The sequence below is a fragment of the Orcinus orca genome, chromosome 19 (assembly GCF_937001465.1).
Source record: "Orcinus orca chromosome 19, mOrcOrc1.1, whole genome shotgun sequence".
Taxonomy (NCBI): Eukaryota; Metazoa; Chordata; class Mammalia; order Artiodactyla; family Delphinidae; genus Orcinus; species Orcinus orca.
Window position 1 is genome coordinate 29,125,254 of NC_064577.1, and position 21,226 is coordinate 29,146,479.

The 21,226-nt window shown below is 55.8% G+C and overlaps 1 protein-coding gene across 15 annotated transcripts; it reads right to left on the bottom strand.

Moving 5' to 3' along the window:
- Positions 1–341: 341 nt before the first annotated feature.
- Positions 342–17,901, bottom strand: EXOC7 (exocyst complex component 7). 15 transcript variants are annotated; one of them, XM_033438555.2, is made up of 21 exons: positions 17,743–17,901; positions 17,473–17,538; positions 16,145–16,329; positions 15,854–15,959; positions 13,358–13,580; positions 11,222–11,389; positions 8,165–8,257; positions 7,212–7,280; positions 6,091–6,236; positions 5,671–5,823; positions 5,301–5,399; positions 4,840–4,902; positions 4,503–4,569; positions 3,601–3,639; positions 2,801–2,866; positions 2,368–2,488; positions 2,057–2,152; positions 1,263–1,326; positions 1,001–1,042; positions 760–893; positions 342–514 (listed from the first exon to the last, which is right to left on the bottom strand). In XM_033438555.2, exons 1-21 carry the CDS (start codon positions 17,800–17,802, stop codon positions 412–414), a joined length of 2,163 nt encoding a protein of 720 aa, XP_033294446.1. In that variant the 5' UTR covers positions 17,803–17,901; the 3' UTR covers positions 342–411. The 15 variants fall into 15 exon arrangements, with proteins under 15 accessions (XP_033294446.1, XP_033294448.1, XP_033294447.1 ...); XM_033438557.2 differs by lacking the exon at positions 7,212–7,280; XM_033438556.2 differs by lacking the exon at positions 3,601–3,639.
- Between the last annotated feature and the right edge of the window lie 3,325 nt (positions 17,902–21,226).

The following is a 21,226-nucleotide window of genomic DNA, read 5'->3' on the forward strand; positions in this document are numbered from 1 at the left end:
GCCCAACCCTCACGCCTGGGCTGAAGGCGGTTCTCCATCCCCAAGTCGGAGCTGGTCCGGGGGTGGGCCTGCTCTGCTCTCCTGCTCCTGTCCACACAAGGCGGCTGAGGGCACAGACCTCTGTCTTCCTTCTCTGTCCTTCCTGCCTTGAAGCCGTCACGTGGCCCCTGCGGGCCGCAGTCAGGGTCATGAAACCCAAGGTGCGGAGGAACCCCAGAGTTCCGGGAGAGCGCTGCTTGTGTGGGGAATGGGGGCCGCGAGAGGAAGGGCAAACCAGGACCCGAGGGCTCAGGGACAGGGCTCCTGGTCGGGGTGGTGGAGAAAGACCCCAGGGCCCAGAGGCAAGTTAACACCGGTTTATCTGTCCGATAACATGGCTGGTCGGCAGAGCCAGGCAGGGGCGGTGGCGGCTCAGGCGGAGGTGTCAAACAGGCGATCGATCATGTCGCCCACCTGCTCCACGCGGTACTTGATGTACTTCTCAGGATTCTTGGTGAAGGGCACGCTGCCATACCTGACCAGGCGCTGAGGTCAGTGGGGATGCCTAGCCCCCCCCCAGCTCTGCCTCAGCCTAAGGCCCTCCCGATGGGGTGCCCCTGCGTGATGTCTGGGTCTGGCCCCACACCAAAGCCCTGGGCACTGGATCTGCCACCCAAACCCACCACCCTCTCCAGGTTTCCTTGAAGAAGAGAAGGACCCAGTGGTCCAGCCGGGGCAACGGGGAGCGTGGGGCTGGGAGGGCAGAGACGGAGGGCTAACCTGTGCAGAAAGGCCCCGTAGGTCTCCTTAACAATGTTTTTCTGGGCTTGGCGGATCTTGTCCCTCTGCTCCGTGTCGGGAATAGCCCAGGCCTTCTGTATCTTGCACAATTCTTCCAGGCCATCGTTGAAGCCCTGGTCACCAAAACGGTGGAAACAGAAGTGACCCAGAGACAAAGGTTTGAGTCTGTCTTGCTACAGTAGCAGCAGCGATCAGTGGAGCGGGGAGGAGCCTGACTTACCTTAAAACGTTCCTTGATCACCTGCCGCTCCTTGTCCCGAAGCTGGGGGGCCAGGGGAGACGGCAGAGAAAGCGTCCCTCAGAGCAGGATCGTCCTGCCCCTGCTCCTTCCCCAAACCCCAAGCCCAGCCCTCTCCCCTGCTGCCCGGATGGCCACGGGCGTCCTTTGCTTTCTCATCCCAGTTGTCTGTTTTTTCCCAGAGACACAACAGAAAGCACCACATCTGCTAGACATCCCTTCCCAGCCCAGGCCTTCAGCCCACCTTGACTCCGGGTTGGAACACAGGTAGGTTCTTCTCAGCGATGTAGTCAGTCACCTTTAACCAACTGCCAGGCAGGGAGGGAAGCAGAAGGCAGAGGAGGGACAGCCTCAGGCAGCTGCTCCCTCCCTGGGGCTGGACTGCTTTGTTTTTTAAAAATCTCTTGATCTACTGGGGGAGAGGGTGAGGGCAGGGATCAGTGTGGGTCATAACTAAGCAAAACACAGCTGAGATCTTTTTCCTTGGGAATAAAAATGTTCAAGCTGCTCGCTTTTAAAATTAAGGACAGGAAACAGAACATTCAATAAATTGAACAAACACTACCAACTACACTTCACGTTGATATCATGGCCAATTAAGATGGAGAAGCAGATGAGAAAAGAGGGAACGGAGGACAGATAAATGGGAAAGCAGAGGGAGATACGGTCACGGGGAAGACACACACCAAGGGAGAGAGAGACGCACAAACTAAGAAACAGGAGGAGAGGGGCAGAGACAGCCCTGTAGTGAGGCTACCCAAGTTCAAGGGACCTTGTGAGCTTGCTCTTCACCTGGTCTAAACGTTACCCACATCTCTGACGGGCAGCCCTTCCACCATCTTAGTCGTCACCCTTAGCAACTACCCTTCTCCACCCCACGAGTGTGATTAAAAAACAAGTAGAGGACTGGGGTTCACAGGGTGGCAGTTCCCCGTCATTGAGCCCACTCTGACTGGGCCCGGCATCCCGAGGCTCTGAGAAGCAAGCGTTACTGGTGGGTACACAGGTCGGGGAGCGGGAGGGTGGGCAGAGGCCCACCTGCGCTGGTAAGTCTGGATCTGCTGCTCGATGTGCTCACGGTAGGAGCGCTCGGCAGTCTTCTGGGTCACAGCCACCAGCTGGATCAGCTCAGACCTGGGGTGGGAACAGGCGAGAGAGGAGAGGACAATAGAAAGGCTGCCGGCCTCTGCAGCAACACCAGTGGGGCCTGCCTCCCACCTCCCTGGGTCCTGGGACTGTGAAGGGTAAAGCGGCGTCGTCCCCGCCCTGGACACGAGGGGGCACAGCCAGCCCTGGCAGGACAGGCAGGGGCAGGTGAGAGCTGCAGACCAGCACCCGTAGCCACTTACTTCTCCAGGGCCTTGAGGATGTAGTTGTAGTTGTTGTGCAGGAAGATGGCGCTCAGAGCCGGGTCCTCATACACCTTGGACTTGCTCAGCAAGTTCAGCTGCAGGTTGCCCAGGACTTTACCTGCACAGGGCAGGATGTGGTCACGCCTCCCGTGGCAGTCTGACCCAAATGACCCAATCCTGGGGCCCACAGACCAACTCCCACCCGTCGCTCCTTGCTCCTCCCGGACTCGAGACCCCACCAGCCTTGGGAGCCTTTTGCCGAGCGCCCGCGGCCCCCCAACCAGAGGTCAGGCTGCGATTCTAAAAGTCGGGGCGCTGGCGCTCAGGAGCGGGACCTGGACTAGCAGGAGAGCACAGAGAGGAGACGGAAGGGAAGAGGCGGGGAGGCTGGGAGGCAGGGAGGCGGGGAGGCGGGGAGGCTGCCACTCACAGATGTAGGTGCTCAGGAGGCGCTTGCTGAACTCGGAGCTGTAGCTGGTGGCTGAGGAACTGGTCTCTGTGAGAGGAGGGGTCCTGTTACCACAGCAGTGGCAGCAGCCAAGACCCTCTCTGGCCTCCCCTAGGCCCGCGGAGCGGCTGAGGAAACCCTGGGAGGGGCCCGAGCCTCCCGGGGACGTGCTGAGCTACAGGGCTCCCTTCCCGCTGCGGGGGGCGCTCCCTGGGACTCTTCCTGGAACCCGGGGCCGGCGCCTCCATGGTCTTGGCTGGCGGGGGTAATGAGCTGGCCCAGGGCCGGCAGGAAGGCTGGCAGGACAGGAACGGGACAGCCTCTGCAACCCAGCCCCCGACCCATGCTGGGGGTACCGACAAGGCCCACTTCTCCCATTTGTCAGCAAGAGTCTTAGAATAGGCCCCCCGTGGCCTCTCCCCCTTCACCCCCACTGCCCACAACCTCCTCTACCAGGTCCTTCTGAACAGAGACTTCCTGGCTGCACAGAGCAGAAAGCCAAGGGGGGAAGGGAGCGGATGGGGGAGGAAGGGGACAGGGAGGTGCTGGACCAGCTTGAAGGGTGTACTCAGGGTGCTGGACACAGCAAGATGCTGCCTGGAGAAACCCAGAGACAGAAAGTTGCCGTCAGGGAGCTGAGAGGGTTGGGAGCACCCGGAAGGAACCGTGTGCCCTCTGACCCCGCTCCTACTGGGAGTCTGTCCAGGTGCCTCTGTCCCCAGGGAACCTCACTCAGGGGGCTTCAGAGGGGAAGGATGGGGCTGCGGAGCCCTGCTGCTTACCTCGGGGGTCTAAAGGAATATTGTATGTGTCCCCAAGAACTACGCAGTGAGAGGCAGTGCGCACAGAGGGGCAGGGGGGAGAGACAAAGGAGGGAGGAAGATGCAAAGTGCAAAAACAGGTTAGAAACGGCCGCAACACCCGAGCCAAGCAGACCACTCCCCGCGACGCCAGAAACAGACAGCAGGACAGCCCAGGCTGGACCCCTGAAGGCCAGCGACACACTGGAAAGTGGACATCTGGAGAACCACAGGCCAGAGGCTGCACCTTGGCTCCTTGCCCCTAGACTGGGGGGAAAAGGGAAGGCCTGGGGCCCAACAAGCTGGGCTGGGTCTCAGTGCTCGGAAGCGCGCTCTTCCCCACGTGCTAACCTCCTGAGCCCCAGTCCCGGGACAGCAGTCACAGTCCCGGGAAGACACCAGGCTGGCCCTGAGATGCCAGCTGTAAGGGGTCAGCTGTACTGGACTAATTAGGAGGAAAGGCAACACAAGAGGAGGTGGGGAAATGCAGGAGGGGCGGGGCTAGGAGGAAAGGCAACACAGGAGGAGGTGGGGAAATGCAGGAGGGGCGGGGCTAGGAGGAAAGGCAACACAAGAGGAGGTGGGGAAATGCAGGAGGGGCGGGGCGGGAAGGGCACCTCCAAACAAGTGAGTTCTGCTCTCCAGAGTGAGGACAGTGGAGGGAGCCGAGAGGGGATGGAGGCCAGGAAAGGTAGTCAAACCCCGGCTGCTTTCCTGATGCTGGGCCCAGATGGCCCAAGCAGCTTGGGGGTCCCGCCACTGGCCACATCTCCTTCCCACTCCACAGGGAGGGGGAAATCTCCTCACCCAGAGGGGGCTAACCCCATGTCTCCAGGCCAGAGCGAGGAGTGGGGCACGGGGCCCCGCTGGGAGGTGCCAAGTACCTTGGGAGGCCAGCATGGCGCCCGCTGTCTCCTGGAAGTCCAGGAGCTGCTGCAGGAAGAGGATGGCCTGCGTGGGGAGAAAACAGGTCCAGGAAGAAGGTCAAGGGCAGGACCCAAAGGTCAGATCACCTCCTACAGTTCACCCCCTCTGACCATTCCAGGACAGGTACAGGGCCAGGGGCCTGCCCAGTGAAAAGGGTGGCTGCAAACTTCGTGCTTCACCCTGTGGGTTTGGCCTCCTGGGAAAGGCCCTGTCTGCTGGGGGCACTAAGCACCTTGCAGTCCATCCTGCCACCTGCGCCCCCTCCCCGCCCCAGGAGCCCCCGGCAGCACCTACGTTGCTCGTGAGCTCGTGCACGGTGCCGTCCTTGGGCATGTTGTACTCCTTGTCCGGGTCGTTCTGTGGGAAGAACAGCCCGACTCCCTGAAGCAGCTCCCGGGGAGTCCCGCGCCCACCCCACACCCCAGTCTGCGGGCTCATGGCGCCACCTCCTGGCAGACAGGTGTCAGGATGCCCCTCGGGCACAAAGGTGAGCGGGACAGACATACGGACATGACTACATGGGAAAAGTGGGGCAGGAGCTTGACGCCTGGGGTGGGGGCCTCTGGAGCCCCTGGGGAAGAAAGGGGGGCCCGTGGGCACTGACAGGAGACTAGCAGCACGGCCGGCTTCCCCACAGGGCAGGCCCGCCCCTCTTGGAGGCCTGCTTTCAGAAAGAGTTTCCAAGCCAGGTCACCAGCAGCCCTGCCCACAGCCCCACGGGCTGTCCTGCACGGCAGCGGAGGGAGGGAGAGCACCTTGATGTTGTCAGCGAAGTCCTCCAGCGCTTTGGCTCCAACGGTCTCCATGGAGGTGATGAGGCTGGGCAGCTTGTTCTTGGTGCTGGCTGCCGTCCCCTGAGGAAGCACATGGCTGCCCAGGGTGCCAGAACCCGGCTACAGGCTGTGCCTGGGGCCCTGCTCCTTCCCGGCCCCTCACCCCAGGGGACTGTCTCCCCTCTTCACTCACCCTGAGAGCACCTCCACATGCCCGGGGCCCCAAGGAAGCTGCTGCCATTCACCCTCGGAGCGGACCCGTGGGGGTAGAGAACACAGTTCTCCTGGGGGGCCGTGCCGGGCAGCAGGATTCCTCCTTCCGGGGTCCCCAAGGGCATCCTCACCCACATACCTGGAGCACCTGGTCAAACTCAGGCTTAGTCTGCTTGAGGTGCCGCAGGATGGGGAAGACGGTGAGCACAGCCGAGAAGTCGTGTCGGATGATGGCCTTCCGGGCAGCAGCCACGATGTTCTCCCCTTCAAGCATCAGCCCGTCCAGGGCATCCTGAGAGAGCGGGGCAGGGAGAGGGCTCAGGGGAGGGGGCAGACAGCCGGTTCCCAGGGACGGTGAGGGCACCTGGAGGGGCGTGGGGGAAGTATGCCCCCAATGGGGAGGTCCCGACCGGGACACGCCACCCAGGACAGATCCCCAGGATGGGAGGTGGAGGTGGTGGCTGGAGTTGAGGGCTGTGGACCACATGCCCGGACCGAACTCAAGCTTCTGCAGTGACAGCTCGTGCTGGGGCATCTGGTCAGGGCCCAGGGGCAGGACCTGTATCAAAGAGTCAAAGGTCTTTTTCTGATGGTGCTCAGGGATGACGTCCGTCAGCAGCTGGTACTCGCTCTGGGCCAGCTTGACAAAGGCACTGACGCAGTGAATGTAGGCGTCGGTCTCCACGTCCAGCATGTCATCTCTCCCTGGGGGGAAAGCAGTGCCCCTGAGCTACTGGTTTGAGGCAGACCCTTTCCCTGCTGGGGGGTGGGGCATGAGTCTCCCCAGTTCCTGGCCTGTAGCCAGACTAGCAGCAGATGGGGAAGACGACTGTGCTGGCAGAAAGCTGGGAGAACTCCAGCAGGCCTGGCAGGGTTCGCGAGGAAAAACGGGCTGAGTCCAGCCTTTGTTCCAGAATGTCAGGTACGAGAGGTGCTGGGGAGATGGATAAAAAGGATAAGATCCCCCAATCAACTTCCTGGATAAGACACGCCTGACCCCAAGACTGAGGATTCTGAATTGTACTGGGAAGAGGACACCCAGGGATGGGCAAGTGGCCGCGTCCACCTCAGGGAGGCAGGCACAGTGGTCGTCCACGTCCGAAAATGCTGGGCCTCTGGAGCCAGATACCAGCCCCGCCAGGCCTTCTGGAATGTATAAAGAGGCAGTGGGCTCTGGTCCATAAGGCTAGCTGGCATGGCGTCAAAGCTGGAGATGAGGCAATGTGAGCCTCAGAGGGGGAGGGCTCCTTGGTTGTCAGCTGCCCCAGCAGGAAACAGGATCCCGCTACTGCATTGCAGGCTGGGGCAGGGGTGCCCGCAGGCAACCTGGTCCTATGTGCCGAGGGACGGGCTCCGAGGAGTCAGAGCTTTGGAGCCATCGCTGGAGTCAGGTGTTGATGCTCCCTGCCCTCCAGGGGCCCGCCTGCCCTCTCTGCCCGCCTTCCGAGTGGCGGCAACTTCTGCCCTTGGCCCAGGCCCTGAGAGCCAGGCGTGCACTCCCACCTGGAGAGAGGCAAGGGGACCTAGTGCCCAAAAGAGAGACAGACCGGAGAGAGAGAGGCGAGTAGGCCGGGCTCATCCTTGGAGCGGAGCGGCCGGCTAGGCCAGGCCGGAGCAGGCCCTCTGGGGACGGCCGTGAATGCAGCGGCGGCTGCCCTCGGGCTGGGCTGCAGTACTCACCGGCCAGTGGCCCGTGCTTGTCGTTCAGGGCCTCGGACAGGTGCTTAACTCGGAAATCATGCTCGTGACCTAGCGAGACGTCGGCCGCAAACACAAGCAGCGTTTATCCAGGGGCGGGGTGGCTGCCTCTCGGGGGACTGGGAAGAAGCCCTCGACCTCCGGGGGGGGATGTGAGGGTGTAGGGGAAGGGGCATTGGAGAGGGCTCTGAGCCCCTCCTCTGCCTCAGACCACCTTGGGAACAGCCATTTCAAGCGTGACTTGCAGTGCCCCAGACCATCCTCGGGAGCTGGTTTCCCCACGCCTGGAGGCTGAGAGAAAACCGGGTTTCTGAAGCGTTTCCAGCAGCTGCGGAAGGTCTGATGCTCAGCCCCAGGGGGTTTATCTCACCATATTTGGGGAGAGATCCAGTTAGAGAAATGTCACTGCCCAGTGAATGGGGACAGGCTTCTTTTCGCCCCCAGGGTCATTCTTTTGAAGGTGGATCTGGTCCACTAGGGCAGGGCTGTCCTTCCTCTGATGGGAGGGAGGCAGGGACATGGTGTACGGGCTGCCTGTCCCCTGTGGCACATGCTCGCCTTTCAGGTGGAGGGGTGCGGCCAGGAGGCCTCGGCCGCCTTGGTCCTGCCACTGCTGGTCTGAGCGTGAAAGGGCTGCCCGTGACAAAGAACTTTCTCTGAGTTTAAACAGGAGACAAGGACAGAGACAGGGAGGGGAGGGAGCGGGAAGCCTCCGGGAGGGCAGAGCCGCCGTCAGCCAGACAGGACCAGGCCGAGGGCCATGAAAGCTGTCCCCGAGCCAGCTGGGGTCAGAGGCCCAGGACCTCAGTTCCCACCCCTGGTCCCCTCTCAGGGTTGCGCCCGAGGCCCTCTGGGGGGTTGGAGGCTCTGCCCTACCACGTGAGTGGACACACGGTGGAGGAGGAGGGAAGAGGAGAGGAACACAGGATGATTACCTTCCAGAGGAATGAGGTTAGAGCCCCCCTTTTTCCCATCTAGACCATGCTGGGAATACTGTTTCAGAAGGTTCTGAGCCTTACGGATCGTCCCTGTCACCAGAGCCACACAGAGAGGAGATAAGAAGACCTAGGAAATGAGTGAGAGGAAACAGCAACAGCCCTCCACCTACCCCCCAGGCCCACGCCCACCCCCAGCAGAAAGCACGCCCGGGTACCATCTCTCCCAGCAGGCCTCTGCCGGGCCCGCCCCCAGCAGAGCACGCCTGGGTACTGTCTCTCCCAGCAGGCCTCTCCCGGGCCCGCCGGAGGCCCCGCAGAAGGAGATGGGAGAACGGACACATTTCGTTCCCCCAGTGGAGCTCCTGATCCTGCCAGTGAACCTCACTGTTCCAGATCTGAGTTCATTTTAGGAAGTGCAGAGGGTGAAGGAGATGAGATGGGCAAAGATCCACCAGGAGACGCCAAAAATAAAAAACAGTACTGAGTGGCACTTAACTCAGAAATAGACAAGGGCCTGGGATGGAGGAGCTAGCGATGGAGCCCTCACACCCAGAAGGCGAGACCAGGTGGCAGAGCCTGGGGGCACCTTGAAGCAGGCAGGCCCACGGCTCCTCCCCAAAGGGCAGGCAGAGTTCTCCGGGCATGCTCAGTGCCGGGACGCAGCCAAACAGTAGCCAGACGAAAGCAGCACCCAGGAGTTGGTGAAACGGGACTGAGCTTCCTGGGCCAGCAGCGCCCAGGACGGAAGGCTTGGAGACCCAGAGGCAGACTGGCCCCATACACCAGGGGAGGGACCCAAACCACCAAAGCAATTGGGAAAAACTCAAAAGCCAGAAAGAAGTTAATAGGAGCCGTCACACAGAGAGCAGGAGGGAGGGCAGCAGGAAAGGGCACATGCCCTTGGCACGGGGGGAAAAAACCAACAGTTAGTATCACAAGTGAGCACAATGGAAACAAAACTGCAGCGCCCACAGCCTCCAGGGTCAGCCGCCTCTGTGGGAACGAAACATCTCAGGGCAGAAAACGCGGGGAAATAAAACAGCATCTAAAACAGATGTGTACAGCTGCCCTGTTAACAAAATGTACTGGGGCAGGGGAGGCGCCCATGAGCGTAGCTCCGCCCCTCTTCCCTGGGGACTCCCAGGTGCCCCCTGGCATCTCTGAGCGCAGCGAGGCTCCTTGGGGCCTGGCAGCTCCCCAGAAGGCTAGCGGAGGAGGGGCAGCGTCTGAGCGGCTCATCTCTTTCTGTTTGCACCAGCCGCAGTTAGTTACTAATAACCAAGTTTGGGGCTTGGGCTCAGCATCTGTCTGGCTAGGTTCTGCCCCTTCAGTGAGCAGCCCCGCTAATGAGCGAATCAGTGCCCTGCCCCACAACCGACCAGGAGCAGGTGGGCCCGCCGGGCCTCCAGGAGCCTCGCCAGTATGCTCACGTGGACGTGGGCTGGGGGCACTGATCCGGCAGCCGCCAAACCCACCAGGAGCACAATTACCACGAACGACGTTGAGGTCGGTGTTTCATTACCCACCGAGGCCTCCCTGCTCCTCTCCTCAAGAGCTGGGAACTGATGTCCCAGGGGCCTGATTCCCTAGTTCCTGACGTCAGTCCTGAGCCCCCCAGCTCCTGACAACTCTTGAAACCCCACAGAAACCAGAGGGACGCTCAGAGCCCGGGTTTTCCTCTTGGGGCTCTAAGCCAAGCTAGATTAGGTAAACTGGGGGCCCCGAGATCAGATCCCTGCTCCCTGCATGGCCAGCAGCACTCCTGGATGCAGTCGGGGTCCTGGGGCCTCCACTGGGCCCATCAGAGAAGAGACAGAGGGGAAGAGAGCACAGACTCGCCAAGGCCCAGGCAGCCTCGCAGCCTCCCGGAACCAAGGCGCAGAGACGGACAGGCCCAGGTGCAGGCAGCTGCGGCCGCGCAGGCCGGCTTAGTAGAGTCACCGTTTGTGGCAGGTTCCCCAGGGGGTCAGCCAGGATAGCCACACTGGAGAGGGGGAGGACAGTGCTCTTCCTGCTGGGGCCACCCAGATTCCCTTATGCTCTGCTCCCTTGCGCCCCTGCGGGCACCCTCGGCTCCGCCATATCTCTGAAGCCTGAACAAAGGCCTGAGGAAGAGCAGGTGCCCGCGGTGAGTGTCAACAGGCCCCTCGTTCTCTGAGGGGCAGGCAAGGAAAACGCTGTCGTGAGGGGCGGGTCCCACCGGTGCGTGTGCCCACAGCAGCAGCTGGACAGGGAAGGCTAGGGTGGGAGCAGCCCCCAGCCTCACTGGCTCTCTCTCCCTGGGGCCTGCAGCAGCCCCTCACCCCGGAATACCCCAGCCTCTCGAGGGCCACACCTCTCAGCAGCCAGACACAGCCAGGCTTGCCAAGCGGAAGCTGACACACAGGAACACTGTTTACCTGGAGCACAGACTACAGGGGACATGATGACGGGAAGAAGGACAGACAGTGAGCTGTTCGCCCAGGACACCGACGCCCAGGGCCCAGGCGTCTCCCGCCTCAACACCCCTCCCTTGACTCTCCCACCGCAAGGCACTAACTTCGAGTGGAGCCCAAAAGCCGGATTAAGTTCTTTGGAGAAGAAGGCGTGGCATTATTTTCCTTTCTGGGTGACTGTGAAAGTGTAAACTCTCCCCTATCCACTTCTTCAAGCACCCTGGCCTTCTGCAATGTGACGGCTGCAGTGCCTGCCCCTGTCCTGTCCACGGTTTTGGCGGCAGCAGCAGGCCTGGCCTCCTGATAGGACGACGCAGGGAGGAGAAGGGGGTCCAGCAAGCGGCTCTGCCCCAGCACCCCTGTCAGCCCACCTCTCCGTGCCTGTGACCCTCCACTCCAAGGACACTTATGTAGCCCCCAGACTCGGCTGGGTAGAGAGGAGCTCACCGGGTGGGGCCTTGCTAGGTGGGCAGACACCTGCTTTCTGTCCTGCGTACCTATAGTTGGGGGTCGCTGTGAGGTCAAGCTGTAGCGGCTGCTACCCCCAGGGTGGGCAAAGGCAACCCGGGTCCCACAGAGCTTCTGTCTGGTTCTGAGGTGGGCCAGGGTGGGGTCTCACCTGGCCGCTTGACCGGCTTCTTGGTAGGTGTGTCCTTCCTCTTGTTGGGGACAGCAGGGGAGTAGGGGACCCCAGACGAAGAACTGCTCTTCCGGAAATGCTCCTTCAGGCCTTTGATGGAGCGGTCCAGCTGGCTGGAGCGGATCTGGTAGTAGACGTTCATGAAGTCTGAGGAGAGATGGGCGACAGCTGGGGTTCCTGCCTCTGCCTGGCCCCAGGGCCTCCCTCTCACTTCCAGACGCAGCTCCGCAGGGCAGCAGCAGTGCCCACCACTGTTCCGTGCTAACCCTTCCCAGCGGCCTCCCACACGGCCTCGTCCGTCCCAAATCAAAGGCTTAAAAGGGAAAGTATCCCCCAACAGAACCAACAATTAGTTGTTATTTTTTATTTTATTTATTTATTTTTGGCCGCGCCGTGTGGCTTGTGGGATCTTAGATCTCCTGCCAGGGATTGAACCCGGGCACCTGGCAGTGAAAGTGCCAAGTCCTAACTACTGAACCGCCAGGGAATTCCCTGTAAGGTTTTTCTTTTCTTTTTTTTTTTTGGCCATGCCACGTGGCATCTTCCCTGACCAGGGATTGAACCCATGTCCCCTGTGCGGGAAGTGCAGAGTCTTGACCACTGGACTGCCAAGGAAGTCCACAGTAAGGTTTTTTTAGATAAAAAAAGGTAAAGTTTACATCCAGCTTCAACTTGCTAAGGGGTCAAAGGATGTGAGCAATTTATATGCGGTAAAGAGACAACAAATGTCACTGAATAAAAAAACACACCATTTCTTTAACCATGAATGAAATGCAAATTTTAAAAAATTCGAGGATTGTGAAAGCCCTGTCAAAAAGCTAAGATAAATGAAGCTAATGAAGAACAAACAGCTGTGGGATTTTCTATGTGTCAGTCGACTGGCCCCACCTACCCGGAGAGGAACTCAAGACGGCAAGAAGGTTACAGATCTGTTCAGACAGTTCTGCCTGATAACCGTACATTTGAGAAAATATCTCAGAGAACTTCTTAAACAAGAAAAGCAAGCCATACAACTGTGCTCACTGCAGCACTAATTGTCAATACTGGAAAACTGGAAAATCCAAAAATGCAAACGAGCAACGAAAAAGATACGAATGCCACGGTACACTTTAGCAGCTCCCAACGAGTGTGTCACCAATGTGAAAAATGGAACAGAGCACTGAGGCTCTGACTGAAGGGGACTGAGGGGTCTGGAGGCATCCACTGGCCTCCCACTTATCCCAAGGGAGCCCCTGAAAAGCTCCTGCCGAGCCCTCGGCTCCCACAGTACAGCTCATGAGCCACAGACATGCCGTGCGGTCGGTACAGGCGGCCCTGAGACCTGGCACCGCAGAGTCCTCGAGGAAAGGCAGGGACAGTGATAGCGCACACTGACAACTTGGTATGTGTACAGACTAACAAAGAGACGAAGGGTGTGGGGGGCTAAAAAGCTTTCAATTGAATATTCATTACAGGTGGTTTTTTTTTTTTTTTTAAATTTTTTGCTTAACTTGGGATTTAAAAAAAAATCCTGGGACTGGATTTAAAGAAATGATGGTACCAACATACCATGGAATATTATGCAGCTGCCAAAAAGAATGCAGCAAATATACATGTACTGATATGGAACACTCTCAAGACGTATTACTAAGTTGAAAGCAAAATAAAAAGAAAACAATCACAGGGGAGTGTTTAGTATGCTCCCTTCCACTTGGGAACGAGGAGCAGATACACACATATTTATTCTCTCTCTCTCTCACACACATGCAGTGGCATAAAGAATTTTTTGGAAGGGTATAAATAACCTTAACAGTACTCATCTTTGGGTTATGATACTGTAAGCATTAGGGAAGTGGGGAGATGGACTTTTGCTTTTCACCTAAGCCTTTCTGTGCTACTTGAAGTTTTTATAATTAATCAAAAAAAGGAAAGAAACAGGAAAGTAAAGTATGTAAAAAAAGCTTGAATTTAGCTAGATTCATAATTTGATACATAAGCTGTAGACTTATTCCTCATATTGTTTCCTACTAAACTCCTTTGTTTTAAAAGAAATGCAGGTGGATTAAAGAAACAAAGGGCAAAGTCCACTCCGTCTGGCCCTGCCGCCTGGGCCCCCGCCTCCCCAGGACACCTCACCTTGGTTGCGGCCATATTCCACCAGCCAGCGGGAGATGCGGATCACGTCCTGCAGCACACTCTCAGGCAGATGCTCTAGGGGCACCTCCTCCTGTACCTCCAGGTCGTCCTCACCGCTGATCAGATCCAGGATGAGCACAGGGGACACGACCTTGCTATGCCGGGTCATCAGGCTGCGGAACTCGGACTCCAGCGACTCCTTCCCCCGCTCAAACAGCAGCTTCTACAGGGAAGAAGGAAGGAAGGGGGGAGGGGAAGAAGAAAGAGGGTCCACGGCTGTTCCAGCATTCAGCAGGCCCTCGTCTCCCCATCCCCTTCCTTTGCCTTCCTGATTCTGGGCCTCGGCCCTCCTCTGCCTTCACTTCCTTTTTCCCAGAGAATAAACGGTGGGAAGCTTTGCTTATTTCTTTCCCTTGTGTTCTCTCAAAACGTATGTTCATAGGTGAAACCCAGAGTTTTACAAGAAGTAGGTGCTTCACAGATATCAGCTGATTATTTTCTCATTGTACCATTAATTTGTGTTCTTGTTGGAAAAGGGGTTGCAAAAGAAAAAAAAATAGATAAATTGGACTACATCAAATTAAACACTTTTGTGCTGTAAACGATACCATCAAAGAAGTGAAAAGACAATTCACAGAATGAGAGGAAATACTTGCAAATCATGTATCTGATGAGCGAAAGGTATCCAGAGCAGATAAGAGAATTGAAAACGTATGTCCACACAAAAGTTCGTACACGAGGGTTCATAGCAACACTGTTCATAACAGCCAAAAAGTGGAGTGTCCATCAAGTGACGGATGAATAAACAAAATGTGGCAGATCCTTACAAAGCAATTTTATTCAACCACACGATGGAAGGAAACACCTCCACACGCTACCACGTAGATGAACCTCGAAAACATTACGCTAAGTGAAGGAAGCCAGGCACAAAAGGTCACATATTGTGTGATTCCATTTTCAGGAGAAGTCCAGAAGAGGTAAATTTACAGAGACAGAAAAGAGATGAGTGATTACCAGAGGCTGGGCGAATGGGGGAGGGAAGGGAAGAAGAGTGACTGCCAATGGATTTCTTTTTATAGGCGATGAAAATGTTATAAAATTTATTCCGGTGTTGTTGCACAACTCTGTGATTATACTAAAACTACTGCGTTTTATACTTCAAATGGGTAAATTTTATGGTATGTGAATTATATCTCAGTAAAGATGTTTTAAAAATAGAGAGAGGAGTTGGAGCGTTTCTGCTTAAACGAAAAGTACGTCCTCTGGGGTAAACCTATAGCATATTCTTTGTATTCTCCTTCTCCAATCCACTCCCACACCCAAGTTCTAGCACAGAGCTCTTCACTCTGTGATCCAAACTTGGTAGAGACCCTCAAGAATCAAGTTCTCCAGCCCCTGGCATCCCAATCTCTGAGTCCACGCTGCCCACCCAAGGGCTGCAGTATTATGGTTTTACTGGTGGGTGCCCACTGCGTTACTGGTGTGCCATGGTATTGATCTTGTCAGTCCTCCGGGTGGCCAGGTGGCGCTGTGCGCAGCCAGAGACCACTGGCTAGTTACCACTTTACCCCAGCGTGCCACACAAACATTCTCATTTGCGATGGGGCCACGATGGGAGAAAAGCTGGGAGGCTCTGTTCTAAGCAACAGCTTTCTGGGTGGGAGAAAAGCCAGTTTCCCACCTTTGTTCCTCAGCCCACCCCCTCTTCTGGGTAAGACACATGCCTCAGGGCAAGAACTGTGGTACCACCAGGAAGGTGTGCCAGGGGACTGGGGGGTCCGAGCTGGCCTGCCCTCTGATGTTCCTCAGTGGCTGGGATGTCTGGGCCTCTGCTCCCACCTTTTCTCCTGTCTGCATTCTCTCCTTTCCTCAATGCATTGAGTAAACCTCACTTCCCAGCCCTTCTCCATCTCCCTCTGGTGATCTAATAAAGACCCCAAAACTTAAACACAAAGATATGACACCAAAAAATTGAATATGAAAACATGAATGCAGGTCCCCTCACTAGTCAAATTCATTGAGTCAGAAAGTAGAGTGATGATGGCCAGGGGTTGGTGGGGAGGAGAAAGGGGAGTTAGTGTTTAATGGGTACAGGGTTTCAGTCTGAGATGATGAAAAGGATTCTGGAGATGGTTATATGACAGTGTGAACGTACTTAATGTCACTGAACTGTTCCCTTAAAGATGGTTAAAACGGCAAATTTTATATTATGTATTTTTTGCTACAATAAAAAAAATACCCATGCATTTATAAAAATCAAATGTTAAACTTATACTTCATATTTAACTTATAATTTAGTTAAATTATTAAGATGCAATAAAAATGTATACCTGTGATTTCTGAGACAGAGATCTTAATGCCTACAGTATGTGTACGGTATTATATACTTCTGTTTATTCTACTACATTCTCTTTTAAGCTGGTTCAGTGTCTCTCATGAGACCAGGGCCGTGACTGGTGTCCCCAAACCTCTCACATCACTCTGCTGGCCCCTTACCACTTTGTTGAGCTCTGGGCTGTCTGGGCTGTTGTCCTGGAAATACTCCACAGCCTTCTGAATCTTGGCCATGCTTCCCAGGTACTCTTCCAGCCTACCTGTGGGGCTGGAAAGGAGAAAAGCCCTATTAGCCTGGGCAGAAAGAAGGACCAAGAGAATGGTATTTGGCAAGGGGAGAAGAGAATTAACACAGGGGACTCTAAACTCAAATATATTCTACTCCTCCCTTCCGAGGCCTACAGCCACTGGTCCGAGAGGCGTTAGGAATGTGACCTTCTGGCCCTAGCTCACCCCTCCCTGATGATCTTCTCAGTGTCACTGGCCACATGGTAGTAGCTGATAACGTGGTCCAGACAGGACAGAGTCTTCTCAACATTCTCCTGCAGCCGCTGCAGGTTCTCCGTCTGTTTGTGCACAGGGATGATGGAGTTCTCCAGCTTCATAAGGCGACTCTCAAAGGATGACAGGATAGACACCTGCGGGGGGAAGCTCCGTGCTCTCAGGCCTCAGGGCTGTCCCAGCACCGCTTCTGCCACCCACCAGGTCTTTGGCAATTGCTGCCTCTTCCCTGGTTTTCTAGACAATAAGCTCCATGAGGGAAGGGACAGGGTACACCTGTTCACCGCTGTATCCCCAGAACCTACCATGTGCCTGGCACATAGGAGGTGGCCCAAATAAATTGGCTGAAGTTTGATTTGAAGGCAAGTCAAGCATTAAATTAACTCCTCCTCAGATAATCACCTCAGGATGGCTTCCCTTCCACCCTTTGAAGTCAAATCTCAATCTCTATTCTCTCTGATGCTTTCCTGGACTGAACGGGAAGTAGTTTCATACAGGGTAGCCTCAAATGCATTGCTGGTACCTTCAAAACCCTTTCTCTCCAAGAGTGAATCTCATTAAGGACTAGCACCTGATGCCTGTGTTACTCAATACATACTCAAGTTTGTATCTGCTCGGTTTGTGCTTTTGTAGTCTTCTCTAAGAACAAGGAAGGAAACTCTTATTTACTGAGGACCTATTGTATACCAGGTACTATGCAAAATGCATCTCTATGCATTAGCTTCTATGACCTTCACAGTTACACTGGAGGTTGGCATCGTGTTTTAGCAGAGGAGGTAACTGAGGCTCAGAGTTACCTGTCAGGGGCCACACACAAATAAGTGGAGGGGCGAGAACTAGACCCCAGATCTCTCTGACTTCACAGCTCATTTTACACCTCAAGCCCTCTGGGGTGAAGGCTGAGTCTTTTTCTGCCCTCAGTAATCCCAGAAGTGGAAACCCGGCCGTCCAACCCTCACTTGAATTGACGATGATGCATGGCCAGTACCCAGCCCACCTAAGTCAGTCTCACTAAATGTCTGCAGAAGGAGAGAAGGAAGAATGGAGAACTTAGGCAGAAAGCAGAAAGCCCAGGCCAGTGGGGGCCGCAGCATCCTCAGCGAAGGGGCGGACGAGGGGAAGGGAGTGTTAAGAGACGTGTCATACTGTTGCTAGAGAAACCCACAGCTTACCACCACCGCTACCCAGACCAGCACCCCCAGGCCTTAGGTACCGGAACTACCGGGTCGCAGGGTTCTCCTCCTGCGTCTGGAAGCCCTCCCAGCTGAGGGGTTACTCACCATGTTCTTGGTGAGCTGGTCGCTCTTCTCCAGGCTGTCTCGGATGAAGGACAGCGTCTCCTCCTCCTGGGGGGAGCGCAGGCAAGGACGTCACCAGAAGCCGAAGGCTAAAGGAGACCACCGCGTCCTAGATCCACGGCCTCGCCCCTGACTAGGTCTCCTCGCAGGGAGGGCCCCCTCCCACTCCCGCCGCCTCCCTGAGTAGAGGCCCGGCCCGGATCTCGACCCCTTCCCTCACCTCCTCCCCCGCCGCCCCAGCTCCAGCCCCACCTGCTTCAGCTTGTCCTCGATCTCCCGCCGCCGGGCGGACGCCTCCTGCGGGGGTATCATGACTTCGACCCTCCCAGCGGCTCTCACTGCCCAGTACCTCGCCTCCGAGTGCCCTCTCGGCTCCCGTCCCTGTCACACCCACTTCCGCCCGCGGCCCCGCCCCGGGGCGCGCTGATGCGCCATGTTAGGAGTGGCAGGCTGAGTGCGCCTGCGTGCAACTCAGTACAGGGGGACCGGGCAGGCGGCCATCTTGGGTGTGGCAGAGAACTGTGTTCGGGTTTGTCCTTGATGCGGGTTTCCACCCTGAACAGAGAAGGTTCTCTTGAGCGGCGTTTTGTCACAACAGTTACAACTCACTTGCCGTCTTCGTGGGAAGGCTGACTCTTCTCACAAAGATCAATGACGCATTCGTTTCTCCAGATCGAAGTCTGGATCCAGGCATCGATGGCGCATTCCCCACAAAGCATAGCACAGTGCTTATCACACAGCAGGCGCCTAATATGTGTCCATTTAATGAACAAGGGGCCTGTGTAATCTCGTCCCCCTTCGGCCCTAAAGCTCATGTAACGAGCCCTGTGTGCAAGCCCTCGGCTGGGGACAGAGTGGTCGCCCATGGTCCCAGCGGCGCCCATAACTACAATTCTGCCTTGTGGAGGGGCTCAGCCGAATTCCTGTGGCAGGAGTTCTCGGAGCGTCCATCCCAGTGATTTGGATGGGACCGGAGAGCAAGCCCCAAGCTCCACCGGAAGGTGTCTGTTTTGTAGAGAACTGTGTGGTTTTATTTGCTGGGGGTGAGGACCCCGCTGCGGGAAGGGCGCGGGTGGGAGTGCTGAGGACCTGGGCGGGTAGAGAAGTGGCTTCAGCGGGGAGTTTTCCTACATGTGGAAACAGTGCAAGGGTAAGGGTGAAAGAGCCCAGACCTGTCTGAGGGGTTGGGGCCCAGGTGGTGGGGTCAGTTAAGGAGAGGTTGAGGCCTGCCTGCAGGTATTCAGACACACGGGGAGCATTGCTCACAGGGCCTTAGGAAATCACAAAGGCTTGGAGAGCTGCTAGCGCCCCTTCTGCAGGGTGCCAGAATGTCTCAGTTCCTCTGCCCAGACTCTCCTCTAAGTACAGCTCTGGGGCGGGAAGGGGGACCTGGATCAAGGTTCCTGCAGGGATGGCTGTTCCACCACCAGAGCCAGCTCCTGCAAAACCTAGTTACTCCCTCCTCCATCCCTTCCCTGCTCACCCTGTCTCTGCCCCCAGCCCTGGGGAAGTAAGTGGCCACACAGCTTTGTTCAGTTCGTCTGTGGACCCGACATCCAGGTACAGGTAGATAGACAATGAGGCATACGCTGGTGGGCACCAAGCCATAGGGTTCCCAAGGCCCTCCCAGGACCCAGTTCCACAAAGAGGAGAAAGAAGTGGGACAGAGAGCCTGGAGGGGGGTTAGGCAGCTCTTCTGGGGCAAGAGGACAATTTCAGATCTGGTGGGTGGCCGTGAAAGTGCTGATGAAGGAAATATCCAGGAGAAGCAGCCCTGTCGCAGATGAGGGAGATAAAAAGGCAGAGTCCTTGTGTAAGGATACCTAGGATGATTTCGCTGAGGTGGTCCTTGTGCAGTCCTGAGAACTAAGTGAAGGGAGAAGTTTAAACTGCTAGGTGCCACAGTAAAGAATAAGTGGGCTAGAGGGCAGGAATTCCCTGGTGTCCAGTGGTTAGGACTCGACACTTTCACTGCCACGGCCTGAGTTCAATCCCTGGTGGGGGAACTAAGATCCCACACGCCGTGCGGCACAGCCAGAAAACCAAAACAAGACAAAAAAATGCTCCAGAAAATATTGATAACATCTTGCTCTATAGGTCTCAGGAAGAAATCCTCTATGGGGCTTCCCTGGTGGCACAGTGGTTAAGAATCTGCCTGCCAATGCAGGGGACAAGGGTTCAAGCCCTGGTCCGGGAAGATCCCACATGCCGCGGAGTAATGAAGCCCGTGCGCCACAGCTACTGAGCCTGCGCTCTAGAGCCCGCGAGCCACAACTACAGAAGCCTGCGTGCCTAGAGCCCATGCTCCGCAACAAGAAAAGCCACCGCAATGAGAAGCCCACACACCGCAACAGAGTAGCCCCAGCTCGCCGCAACTGGAGAAAGCACGTACGCAGCAAGGAAGACCCAACACAGCCAAAACTAAATAAATAAAATAATTAAAATAAAAATCCTCTACGGTTGTGAACAAATACTTTGAGCTTTGTACATTATCACTGCAATTTTGTAAATAAACTACATATGTGTGTGGGTTTTTGTATTTTCTCCAATTTCCTTCTCTAAGGGTAATTTGGTAGCCAACTCAATTGAGAGCCTTCTGTTTGCCCATCTCTGTTACAAGCCCCACCTTGTGTTATCTTGTCTAATGCTCACAATAAACTCACAAGTCAGGCACAGCTATTGTCTCCCTTCTGCAGACAAGGAAGGTCAGGCTCAGAGAGGTCAGCTGCGCTGAGTCAACACAGCTGGCCAGGACACGGTACAGCTAAGGCTGTTCTCCGTCTCCCCATGCTGGGTAGCTCAGGAGTTCTGACTGCTGTTATGCAAAGCTGCCAATCTGATTTTCAAGAAAATCCACTGTGAAAAGCAAGTTATTATATTTATAGCAACCATATCTAGTAAAGGGTAGACAGAATGAAAAGATGAGTTCCAATGATTCCCAACCCAATGTCAGGCCGATGTTAACAAGTGGACATCGACTCAGTAAAAGCTGGAATTCCCCAACTATGCTTAGCACAAGCTGCTTTAGCAAAAGGAGCAAGTGGTGTTTCAGCTGCAGCCTCAGGAGCTTGGCTTTCATTTGCAAACTTGTTCAGAACACAAAGGTGCAGGTCACCAGGGAGCCCTCAGCTGCCCACTCACAGAGATGCTCTTTCCACAGGGAGGGGGGAGGAAGAGCTTGCTCCCCAATAGCCTGTTCTTTTTTTTATATATATAAATTTATTTATTTTTTAATTTATTTTTGGCTGCATTGGGTCTTCATTGTTGCGTGCGGGCTTTCTCTAGTTGCGGCGAGCAGGGGCTACTCTTAGTTGCGGTGCGCATGCTTCTGACTGCGGTGGCTTCTGTTGTTGTGGAGCATGGGCTCTAGATGCGCAGACTTCAGTAGTTGTGGCACACGGGCTCAATAGTTGTGGCTCATGGGTTTAGTTGCTCTGCTGCATGTGGGATCTTCCTGGACCAGGGATCGAACCCGTGTCCCCTGCACTGGCAGGCGGGTTCTTAACCACTGCACCACCAGGGAAGTCCCAACAGCCTTAGTTTGGTAACTTCCTAATTCCGGACTTTGTGCTCTTTCTGAGGAATTAGCTATATAATTCCTCCAAATTACTGTTTCCTGGCCCTGCAGCAATATTGAAAATGAATATGGTATGACATAACAGCCACAAAAGCAGATCACAAGCGTATATGTTCCCTGGGATGACAGCCATTTAAAATATGACAGATGCATTGCAAA

What these genes read in the sequence shown, in the direction of transcription:
- EXOC7 (XM_033438549.2), bottom strand. Translation starts at nt 17,802, where the DNA reads ATGATACCCCCGCAGGAGGCGTCCGCCCGGCGGCGGGAGATCGAGGAC. An exon ending in GAAGCCGGTCAAGCGGCCAG is followed by an intron (nt 8,258 to 11,221) that starts GTGAGACCCCAC and finishes CTCTGGTGACAG; the next exon opens with GGACGATCCGTAAGGCTCAG. An exon ending in TATTCCTTTAGACCCCCGAG is followed by an intron (nt 2,867 to 3,600) that starts GTAAGCAGCAGG and finishes CTCCTCTCACAG; the next exon opens with AGACCAGTTCCTCAGCCACC.